Here is a 12455-nt window from a genome sequence, read left to right on the forward strand (position 1 = left end):
TCAATTTGTGTGCCACACTGGGCCTCTGAAGCTCAATGAGGATTAAGTAATTTGGGCTGGCCCCAGGTGTGGTCAGTGGACCTGTGCACATCAGAGATCCACTAGGCCAAACTCTGTTTAGGGGAGCGGAATGCCATCTATTAGTTCCTCCTCCAGACCTTACAGTAACAGCTTCAATCAAGTTGCACAGACATCCTGGATCAGCTGGGAGTGAAGATTCTATCCTTCCACCCCTGATATTCTTTTGCAGAGCAAAGCCCTTTTACTTGAGCTTTGCTCCATTCCCAAGGATTTTCTTACCGCCAATACACCTGTCTAGCAAATGAACAGTTTGAAAACCTCAGAGAAAAAGTTGGATGAAAGCCTTGAATCAGACTGGGAATTACACAGAACTTTATCTATCCCAGCCAGAACTATAGATTTAGGGTTTTTTATCTGTAACAAAACCATTCAAATACACAATATTCGGGAAGAGTCAGACCTCTTTTCATCTGCAAATTAGTTTGAATTCTGACATAGGAAAGAAGAGCCCAGAATTACCAAACAGTGCTAGATAAACGGTGTTTAGGCAATCTTGGTTTCCAGCCCTGGCCCCCCGCTGACAGATCACTTGCAATGTACTGAGAGTCCTGGAGTTCAATGGCTGGCTCTCAGACTGCCTTTCAAGCTGTGGGTCCTGACAGGGGAACACTGGGAAAGGTGTTTCTCTCTCTTCCACACTGTTTCTCCATAGCTGTAGGGAAATATGATTGACTGGCTGCGGGAAGCTGATTGACTGGCTGCATACCAGGAATTATAAAACAAAGAATGTATATATTGAAACAGTCTGAGATCTAACAGGACAGAATCACAGTCTAAAGCATCCTGTAATATACCCTGAAATCCCTTTTGTTTTATATTTTAAAACAAATCTCAGAATTTTACATATTGATATTTCTCTGTAGTTAGAGGTTTTTTCTCAGAAAGCAATACATACCTGCTTCTGGTGTCCTGACAATTGTGCTGTCAATATAACCTGCTTCAGTGGTAACTGCAGAGACTTCAAAAAGATAAGTGGTGTATGGTCTAAGACGAGTCACAACAAAACTAATAGGTTCATTCCAAACAGAGATCATTTGACTAGGTGCTACTGTACTTGGTGTAAACATAGCCCGTGAAGGAAATGTAGATTTGCCAAAAGTAGTTGAAGGGGTGGTAGTACTCCACAAAAATGATTCACTGTTTTCCTAGAAAGATAAAATATGAACCATGAAAAGCTAAACCTATTACTTCGCCATTTTGCCTCGATCACTGCTGAACTATAGGTCTTTGCAATATCATACCTCTTTATATAGCTATAAAATGTGGATTTTTTAAAATATTACAAGTAGGATAAAAGTTATCTACAAATCCTAATGCCAAAAATCAACGAAAGCCTTCGGCATGCATTCAAGAGAAGAATTGAGCTCAAAAAGGCTGGTAACTAGAGAAATATCAAATAATTTGATTCTCACAACACCAAAATAGTAATCTGAAAAAGCTGATAAAAATAAACTGAATTTAAAAACTGTCATGCCAGATCAACAATGGTAAATGTGTAGACACAAAAATTACAAGCACTGCATCTTTAAAACAAAACAGTTGAAAATGAGTTTTTCTTTCACTTGTCACCACGTAAATGCAGGTTGTTATCATCTTCCTCCTGATGGCATCATTAACAGCAAAGGGGATGCAGCTCGTTCCACTCCTTCAGGCCTGATTCTATATCACAAATTAACAAATACTTAAGAGTATCAAATATGGCTGAGTAGAACCAAAACTCTGGTGTTGATGAAACATTGACAGATTTGGTTTCCAGCATTCAAATATTTTGTTCCATGAGTCTACCAGTAATTAGCACAAATTAGTAATGTTCTACTATACTCTAAATACAAATAGAGCTGATCTGGCTAGAAAAGGTTGAACCTGATCAACAGTTATATAAGAGAATGCCAAGAAAAACCTAGATGCTGCAATAAATGGTGCTAATAATTTAGTAGGTGGCACTCTTCCTTCTGAATTGGTATCAAACTAACTCATTTTGATCTTAGGAGGCTCTGCAATGCTGGAAATCCTCATTCAGATAAAGTATGAAACGAAGGTCCTGACAACTTAGAGTCATTATAAATGGCACTTCTCACAAGCCCATGGTATTATTCCAGCATCCTAGGTCAATTCCAACTCAGGCCATGTGGAGTCCTTGAAGTCACAGGGACTCTACTCAGACTAGAGTTCTATTGGAAAATGGAATTTCTGATCCACAGGAAATTCCAAAATTTAGTTGTTTTCATTCCAAATCAAAACAAAAAGTTTGAAACTCTTTGTAACGGAAAATCCAAAAAATTTCAATTTAGAAATTTTGAAACATTTCAATAATGTCAAAAAAATCATTTTGACTTTATCATTTCATTTCAACTTCTATATGTATGTTTCAGCAATGATGAATCATTATATATGTTATACTGAAACATCATATATTACTGAAACATACATATAGAAGTTGAAATGAAATAAATATTGAAATTGTTTAGATTCTCATTTTGTTTAGATAATGTTTAAAAGTTTAATTTTGACTTTATTATTTCATTTAATCTCAACATATATATATAATAAATAATAATAAAGTCAAAATTAAACTTTTAAACATTATCTAAACAAAATGAGAATCTAAACAATTTCAATATATTTATATCAAAGATTTCATCAAAATCAACAAGTTTCTGTTGACCATTTTAATTTTGACTAAACTGCATTTTTCACTGGAAAACTGTTCTGTCAGAAAAATTTTGACCAGCTCTAGCTCAAACATAAAGATCTGTCTGTACCCAGTGCATCAGTTTGTAGGACCTAGACCTATAACCAAATTATAAAATTAGAAATGGACCCTGTCATAAATATAAAGGGAAGGGTAAACCCCTTTGAAATCCCTCCTGGCCAGGGGAAAGCTCCTCTCACCTGTAAAGGGTTAAGAAGCTAAAGGTAACCTCGCTGGCACCTGACCAAAATGACCAATGAGGAGACAAGATACTTTCAAAAGCTGGGAGGAGGGAGAGAAACAAAGGGTCTGTGTGTCTGTCTATAGTCTGTCTTTGTCGGGGATAGACCAGGAATGGAGTCTTAGAACTTTTAGTAAGTAATCTAGCTAGGTACATGTTAGATTATGATTTCTTTAAATGGCTGAGAAAAGAACTGTGCTGAATAGAATAACTATTTCTGTCTGTGTATCTTTTTTGTAACTTAAGGTTTTGCCTAGAGGGGTTCTCTATGTTTTTGAATCTAATTACCCTGTAAGATATCTACCATCCTGATTTTACAGGGGGGATTTCTTCATTTCTATTTACTTCTATTTTTATTAAAAGTCTTCTTCTAAGAAACTGAGTGCTTTTTCATTGTTCTCAGATCCAAGGGTTTGGGTCTGTGGTCACCTATGCAAATTGGTGCGGCTTTTTATCCAACATTTCCCAGGAAAGGGGGGGTGCAAGTGTTGGGAGGATTGTTCATTGTTCTTAAGATCCAAGGGTCTGGGTCTGTAGTCACCTAGGCAAATTGGTGAGGCTTTTTACCAAACCTTGTCCAGGAAGTGGGGTGCAAGGTTTTGGGAAGTATTTTGGGGGGAAGGACGCGTCCAAACAGCTCTTCCCCAGTAACCAGTATTAGTTTGGTGGTGGTAGCGGCCAGTCCAAGGACAACGGGTGGAATATTTTGTACCTTGGGGAAGTTTTGACCTAAGCTGGTAAAGATAAGCTTAGGAGGTTTTTCATGCAGGTCCCCACATCTGTACCCTAGAGTTCAGAGTGGGGGAGGAACCTTGACAGACCCGAATCATATCCCACAGGCCCCCAGATTTTGGGGGCATTCAAAATGCAAATGTGGAACCACATTTCATCCCTTGAGTCCATCTCTAATTAAATTGTTTTTAGCACTTACATTACATTCTGGTAGCCTCCCAGATAGAATGTCCTCCACTTTAACAGAAACATCTTTCACTACAATTCCACTTCTTGCATGTTTCACACTAATCTTGAAACTGGTTATCTTTCCATTTGGTTGCTGAGGCAGAAACCAGATCAGATTTACAGCTGAATAATTTAAGGCCTCAACTGTGAGATTCACCACTTTACCTGGAGCTAAGAAACAAAACAAAACCAGTAATGCATACAATGTATGTATTTCAGAATTAACATTTCTAATCTGAACTTTCAAAATTCAATTAATCATTCTTTATTCCTCTTTCTTTCTGATACCTGTTATGGCTGCTTTCTCTATTTCTGGTTTCCAGGCGTTAAAATCATTCAGCACCACAGTATCTCAGAGGCAATTTTCAAATTTTAAAAAGTTGCACTTCTCTAAGTATGGTGATTGATTATTTTCCTTTTTAAAAATATAAATTTGTACTAGTGCTCTCATAAAAACACTTTTGTCACTGGCTATTAAGGAAGGATAGTCCCTGTTAGCAAAATATTGAATATATTTCCTCTGTCCCTCTAGGGGTACATCTAGATAAAAGAGTTCGGCTTGTGGGGCTTGCGCTATGGTGCTAAAAAGAGCTGTGTACATGTTGCAGCTTGGTCTGGAGCTCAGACTCTGAGAAACACCCCTTCCCTAGGTTTCTGAGTCTGAGCTTCAGCCCAAACCACTATGTTTATACAGCTATTTTTAGTACTATACTAAAAGCCTGAGTCTGTTAACCCAGGCTCTGAGACTTGCTGCCACTCACTCTGTAGACATAACCTAAAAGATTCTTTCAGTCCAATGAATTTCAAAGTACTGAAAAGAGATACTTCCATACTCTATTTCTATTTCTAGCTTTCAAATTATAAAGCTTTACACCAGGCAATAGAGTCAGTCTCCCTTTCTCAATCTCTCGTATTGGAGCTGTTCCACTTTGTGAAAATAATTCAACGTTCTTTGGGCCACACAGAGACTGACTCTATTGCACAGTGGTTAGGTCACTCGCCTGAAATCTGGGACACCTGGGCTCCCTCCCTACACCAATGAATAATTATTTATACAAAGTGGAACAGCTCCAACAGGAGAGATTGACAACAGAATAACCTATTAGTTATGGCTCTCCCCCAGGATTTAGGAGAAGTCAGGTCAACTCCCTTTTCTGGATCAGGCAGAGCAGGGACTTGAATTGGTTCTCCCAGCTCTCTTGTATCTTAGGTGAGTGCCCTAACCACAAAACCTTCCCAACAAAAGTTATATTGAAACTGCCACTTTCACAGCAAAAGTTTCAGGTTTGATTTGATGAATCGGCATTTTCTAACTGAAAAACTGTCTTGCTGAAAAAAACAAATGCAGCAATTGTTTTGCAACTGGGATCTGGCAAGCTGCTGCAACCGAATGAACTGATTTGGGATGCATGTCTTTTTGGGGGGGTGGGTAAGTGTGCAGTATAACCTGTCAAATGGAAAATCAGAGCTCTGAGGCAGAAAGTAGCTTTTAAAAGTGTGATTTCTTTCTTCCCTCCTGATGAATTACCCTTATAAAATTACTTCTAATTTAAAATTTTAAAATAGATTAATCTAAACTAGTAAATTAAACCATTCTACTTCAGAGAATAATAATGAAAAATACTGATTAGGAAACCTCAACATTTTGGTAAATTAAAAACGGTTCCCTTAATATTTGAATTTATACTATATTTACTGTATTTGTTTGATTAATCATTTCCCAATACAGTATAGTGTTTTAGCAAGAAATAATTTTCTTTGTAGCTGTAAGCAGTGTCAGGATGAGCTCCACCCTGACACCTGGTGGTGAGGTGTGGCAAGTTGTGGAAAAGAACTTCAGGGGCCGATCTCATTTGCATAGGCACACCCACCACGCCTAGAATGAGACCATAGCTGCCCAAATGGTCACTTTGGCTGCTGTGGGATCCCCAGTGTCTCTGTTATTGGGGCAGGAAGAATAAATTGTTATTACCCTGATTATGGGAACTGTGCTTGGAACTGTACGTGGCCTTTTGTTATGATGGAGGGATTCACCATCAACTAAGTAGCACTTGCTAGGCAAGGGTCATGGGTTCCAAAACTGTGTGAAGAGAGAGAGGCTGGGGACAAGTATTAATACTTGGTGGCATGGGCCCCTCGGTGAGGGCCTTACATGCTAATTGCACTTCCTCCTCTCTCCACTGTGGAATATCAGAGCTAATTTTGATTTCATTAGAAGTCTAGTTATAGGCTGCTGAGCTCACTTTGGGCTGACAGTGCACCAGCACTGGGGCTCCCCTACTACAAGCTGAATTTACCTAAGAGCTGAAATCACTGAGTGTTGTGTTAAGTAGTGGGGGAGCCTGAAGATATATTGTGGAGCAGTTTGTGGGACGGCTGGAGTGCCTTGCGGACTGGCTGGTGAAGCAGTTCGACGCGGAGCAGTTTGTGGATGGCAGGAGCTGCTTGTGGGCCGTGGAGCTGAGCGAAGGAGTTCGTGGGGTGGCTGGCGGAGCGCAGCTGAGCGAAGGAGTTCGTGGGGCGGCTGGCGGAGCGGAGCGCAGCTGAGCGACGGAGTTCGTGGGGTGGCTGGCAGAGCGGAGCGCCACTATGGAGCTATGGGGCGGTCAGCTTCAGATCATGTAAGGTGCCTCTTACCCCCGTCCCATTTCCACCCAGGTTGGGAGGTAAAGCTCTGCAGATAAACTTTCAAACTCTGGGGCTGCCCTGACCAGGGACAGAGACTTTTTGGGGCATTGGACTTTTGGGACTTTGGGTGATTTGGGGTTGCTGGACTCAAGAACCAAAGGGAAAAGGGCATGCCCCAGTTTGCTTGGGATGGGTTTTTTTTGCTCATGGGTTGTGTTATGAATCCTGTTGGTGGTGTTTCCCCAACATAATGCCACATTGTTTCTCTCTGTTATTAAAAGGCTTTTGCTACACTCAGACTATGTGCTTGCGAGAGGAGAAGTATTGCCTCTTGGAGGCGCCCAGCGGGGGTGGTATATATTTGTCCCAGGTCACTGGGTGGGGGCTCGAGCCGGTTTGCATTGTGTTATTGGAATGGATCCCCTAGATATTGAACCCGGCCCTTGTTGCTGCCAACTCTGACGGGCAGAAGGGTTACATAGCAATAAGAGTTTGATGTGTCCATTGGGTCAGCAAATCAGTTCACACTACAAGGAAATGGAATGTAGCATATCCTTATCTAGATTCACATAGGACCTCAAAGGGTTCAAGTTCTTGAATGAGTCATGTAAACATCCAGAAGTACAGAGGACTATCTGAAATGCCATATCTAAGGTTCAGATCCAGATTGCATAAACTAAAAATATTGCTATATTGTGTTGAAAAATGAGTTGATTTAAATATATATATTCATGTTCAACATTATAGAAAATCTCGCATAACTAATAAGAGACAGGTCCTCCAAGCCTCCTGCTTAAATGCTTTGTTGAATAGGGGCTTTATTTCTGGATTTTCTTTCTACCTGTCCATACTACTCCTTTCCAGACAATGTCTCCCATTGTGATTAGTATTCATGAGTCAAAAACTTGCAACAGTAAGTCTTTAACTACTCAAACAATTTGTATCCAAAATAAACTTTCCTATGTTAGGTATAAAAATATAATAAGTTTATTATCCACTTGGTGGTGGTAATGATGATCTTTTTTTAACTCTCAGAGCTGTGATACTTAAAAAGAGAACCAAAATTACAAATGCAGTTGCTTGATAAAAAGCTCTCTTTTCTTCATCATTTCAGCTAAAACTATACTGAGGCTTTCTATTTTAAATGAATCATATGTAAGTAGAGTTGTGCAAACAATTTCTGAGAAGCAGTGTATCTTTGCCCTCTGTCAAACTTAAATAAAGTACGCTCATTACAATATTATGTTTGCATGCAACTATTTGCAAAATGAAAAGTAGCAGTTTTGTACAGCTCCATTTAGAAAGTTCTCATTGGGGGGGGGGGTTCCTAAATGATAAATTATCTCAGAAGATTTAAAAGTTCCATCCTTAAGAATCTGAAACCACGAAGTGCTGAGCACCTTTCACTGACTTCAGTGGGCGGTGAGGTGCTCAGCATTCAGTATGCCAAAAACTCCTGCTGAAATTACTGGGAATTCCATGCACAGAGAGTGAAATGTGCCCTTTGCAAAGGACTAGCAAAAGCCGTATCACCACTTAAATCGCACCTAAGCTCTCAAAATGAGCCTTGTGCTAGTTCTCTGCGCAGAGATGAATTTCTACCAGAGTGTTTGTAGGATAAGGACCCCATAATATAAATTAATAGCAATCACAGACTTTGAATATTACGTTATGAAAAAATTAGTAAAACGTCAGATGTTCTCAGTCAGATTCTAATTTCAGGTATGCATTATAACTGAGCTTTTGATGTCAGCATTAAGAGGCAAACACAGTAAGAAATGCTGTATATTTGTTAGAAGCTGGGCTTGGTGTAAGGGGGCTATGCAAGGTCCTGACTCTACTGTAGCTCTTGTGCCCCCAGACTGCAGTGCACAATAGTTGATGGGTTTATTTAGTATCTGATCAGCTATCCCTGCCTTGATTTCCTCCAACCCATCTGCACAGGGACATGTGTGGAGCCCTGCAGAGCTGGGATTCACAGCACATAATCAACGGGGACCACACACACCACGGCACCCTAACTCCTGCCTCCGCCATGCATGGCAAAATGAAACCATTTCCACTGTATGTGAGGCCCTTTGTAGCCACAATGAAAGGATCAGGATTTGCTCCTAAATGTATCGTAATTTTTGACACTATTTCTTTAAAAGAAAAGAATAAATTGGATTAATTGAAGCTTTACTGAAATTACCACTTTCTGCAGTTTGAAAGAGAAAAGGATCACTAAATACTCCAATGCCAGCACTGTTCTCAGCAGCAACCTACAAGAAACCAAAACAGTCACATTAGAGAGTTCACATAATATATAGTGCCAATAGCCATGCATATATATGGTATAAGCTGTACATGTTGAATGACAATTATACAAATTAATTTTCCCTTTTTCAGCAGCAATTGTTTAATTTACACTGAACTTTTAATGGATAAATATTAAATACAACAATTCTCAACCAATGACATTCACTCAAAAAAGGCTCTTCAACGTTCACGTACATTTTCTCTTTAGAAGCATATGGATCTCCCAGCAATGCTCATGCAACAGCAACGACTCACCATGTAAATGGCTGACAAGACTGCAACTTTATTCTAACAAATATGAAAAATCTCTAACCCAGGTGACAAAATTCCTGGCAGCAGTAAATGAAGAAGGCTCAGTTTGCCCATACTACCTATTCCTGTTGGGGAATGACATCTGGTCTCCCCACAACAAAGCCCAAGCCAAAAGTTCAGACTTAACAGGTGTTAAGTGCCCTCAATTCATACTAAAGTAAACAGGAATTTAGGGCACTCAACACCACTTGGCACTTACCAAGCTCAGGCCCCATGAACGCTCATTCTACACAGGTTACCCTAGTAATACTACCTATCCTCACTTTGCAAGAGTTCTACTCCTCTCTCTTTAACTGAGCAGGGAGAAGAAAATCATGCCTTCTTCCCCCATTCATTTTCCCCCTCCTTAGTTTGGAAGGAAAGGGAGAAAAGCAGGCCCTCCCCCCAATTCCTCAACTTCAGGAGGGTCAGGATAGCAGGCCCCCCTCCCTGGTTGGTGACAGCATGGCAGTGTGCGTGTCTGGGATGTCTGAAAGGCAAAAGCATGGGGAGAAGTGAGAGTGATGCAGAGTATACATGCCTGACTGTGAGGGATGACAGTATAGAAGGGTACCTTTCACTGGAGGTGTGGAGAGCTGAGATCATGGCACAGTGTGGGGAATAAGCATCAAATCTGACAGAGTGTCTTTTATGTATGGGACTTAAGTGGTGCACTGACTTTGTGTTGGTCCTCTGCACAAGGGTCAGTTTCACATACAGAGAACAAGGAACAAAAGAGTTTGATAAAAATAAAAACTTATTGTTTGGATTTAGGAGAATTAATGAATAGGGCAACTTAACATCTTCTAAAATCTTCACAGCAGGGGTGAGAATGGCAAACTGTGTGAAAGGAGAAATGGAGGTAGAGAGTACTCTGGTGAGGGCCAGAGTGTTTGTGTGTATGCATACATGGTGACAATACTGCAGATTGCGTCCCCTTGTGTGGAAGAGGACAATGAATCACAGTCTTTGTAAGGGTGCTAAAAGGATGCCTGCGAGAGTGAAGGGGGTCAGAATCGTAAAGTCTGTGGAAGAAGCATCCAGGACAGAAAGGGAAAAAATTCTATAGACTTGTCATGACTAAACAGGCTTGTGAGGAATGTCAGAAAAATCTGAAAGAGCTTGGCAAAGAAAGGGCAGAGAGTAAATGTGCAGTAATGCACAGTGGAAAGGACCATTTGATCCGCTCCTATATATTGATGGGTTCTAGATTAACTGTAACAACTCAGGAAAATTATCTAGGCACCTTTGTGGATAGCTGGGCAGGTGGGTAGACAATAGGCTATATTAAGACAGGGAAAGAGAACAGTACTGAACATATAATGTTGTTATATAAATGTATGGTATGTACTCACCTTAAATACTGTGTTCAGTTTTGGTCACCTCATGTCAAAAAGAGTATAGCAAGAATAAAAAGGGTCCAGGAAGGACACTAAATACAATTAGAGGCATGGAAAGACTTCCATATGAGGACAGAGTAAAAAGATTAGGACTTTTTAGTTTAGAGAGAAAACAACTGAGATGCTATGACAGAAGTATATAACATTTTGAATAGTAAAGAGGTCAGCTATGCACACCTCTATATTCTGTTTCATTATACAAGAAAAACGGGACATCCAATTAACTTGAAAGACAACAAATTAAAAACTGATGTGTACAAGTAAATGTATACACAATGCATAGTTAAGATGTGGAACTCATTGCCATAAGATATTATAGAAAAGAGCATCAAAGGATTAAAATCCTATGGGTATCACATAGTTATCATCCCTAGATAAACTAGTTAGGATGAACATTTTTAAGGGATATTATTTATCCTTATGCTTTGGGACATAAGATAACTACTAAGTTCTAGAAAGAAACTTTCCTGTAGGCATATTATTCTCTAATTATCCATTATGACTGTTTTACACCGTCCAATATTGGCCATTGTCAGAACCAAGATACAACAACGATGGTTGCTCATATACCATGATAACGTATAAATAACTAGAGAAACACACCAATCAGCCTTTGGTCTGATTTGGTATAACAATTGTATGATCCTGTGCCTCCTAATTTATTTGTCTACTAGATATTAATTTGACTTCCATTGCCTAAAAAAGTTTTCTTTTACAGGTAAAAAAAAAAAAGAAAAAGAAAAGAAAAAGAAAATTAAGACCCATCCTATTGAAAAAGAAAGGAAAACATAAATACAGCTGCGTAACATAGCAGCAATTCCATTAAACTGCCCATACTGCAGTAACAAAGAGAAATTCAGTAAGGGGACAAAACCATGTACAAGGAAATCATAAAATAATTTACAAACAGGTGACTTCAGAACTTGCTCGTAAATGACATGACAGACTCTATGATGAACCAAATCACCTGAATCACACCATATCAATTAAGAGGAGGATGGTGAGTAAAACATCTAGTTGGCCACACAAGTGAGAAAGTGGAAATTCCCCCACATGGTTGGCCCTTTCGTTTGTGAGGCTGCTAGTGGGTCAATCATTCAGAAGACCCATCAGTAACCTATCAAAGATCTAATGGCCTTTAGAAAGGGTGTGACCATCAACTAGTCACTGCCATTTTACCAGAGTATGGAAAAAGAGTCAGTGTTGTGGGCCCCACTACACAGTTGCAGTTGGAGACCCACAGCTCACTTTAACGAGTAACATGCAAGTATAATGAATCAAATGCTGTTATCAGATGAACATCTAGGGAACTCACAATGTCCATGGGAACTGCTCACGTGCATAAGAGGGCAAAATTTGACCCGTAGAGTAGACCAGAGTTTCTCAACCCACGGGTCAGAACCCAAAATTGGGTCACTAGAATGTTTCAAAGGGTCGTGTGGCAGTTCCTGTGGCTCCTGTCCCACAGGGTTGGCTGGGTTCACCTCTCTGCTCCAGGCACTGCAACCTCTGGTCCCAGCACCACTCAGGTATAGCCCAGCCATCATGATGATGGGAGTACGGGTAGGCCAAATTTGAGTGAGTGGCTCTGCAACCCCATGAGCCAGGTCACAACTCCAGTCACACAAATTTGGTCCCATCACGGGGGCAGGGCCAAACTTGAGCAGCACTGCCACCCCGGAATTTGCCACGCCGGGAGCAAAAAGCCAAACCCAGCCAACCCCACAGCACAGGAGCTGTAGGAGCCACCACCGTGGGGTGAGTACCGGGCAGGATCCAAGCCCCCTGCGGGGGGAGGATCTGACCAAAACCACGCGAAAGCCTCCACCCCCAGACTATTTACTGGGTCACAACAAGCTGTAAA

General features: G+C 40.4%; 1 protein-coding gene across 19 annotated transcripts in view; it reads right to left on the bottom strand.

The window, feature by feature from the left end:
• Positions 1–12455, bottom strand: part of PTPRQ (protein tyrosine phosphatase receptor type Q) — a 219877-nt gene that overhangs the window by 149471 nt on the left and 57951 nt on the right. For all 19 annotated transcript variants that reach the window (XR_012156732.2, XM_073327659.2, XM_073327658.2 and 16 more), the window contains 3 exons: positions 8794–8863; positions 3946–4145; positions 977–1226 (listed from right to left, as the gene is read on the bottom strand). Coding sequence is in view for 18 of the 19 variants with exons in the window: in XM_073327659.2 (XP_073183760.2) it covers positions 977–1226; positions 3946–4145; positions 8794–8863 (520 nt within the window). In the remaining variant the exon portion in view is untranslated. The remainder of the gene's footprint in view (positions 1–976; positions 1227–3945; positions 4146–8793; positions 8864–12455) is intronic.

This window comes from Lepidochelys kempii, chromosome 1, assembly GCF_965140285.1.
Source record: "Lepidochelys kempii isolate rLepKem1 chromosome 1, rLepKem1.hap1, whole genome shotgun sequence".
Taxonomy (NCBI): Eukaryota; Metazoa; Chordata; order Testudines; family Cheloniidae; genus Lepidochelys; species Lepidochelys kempii.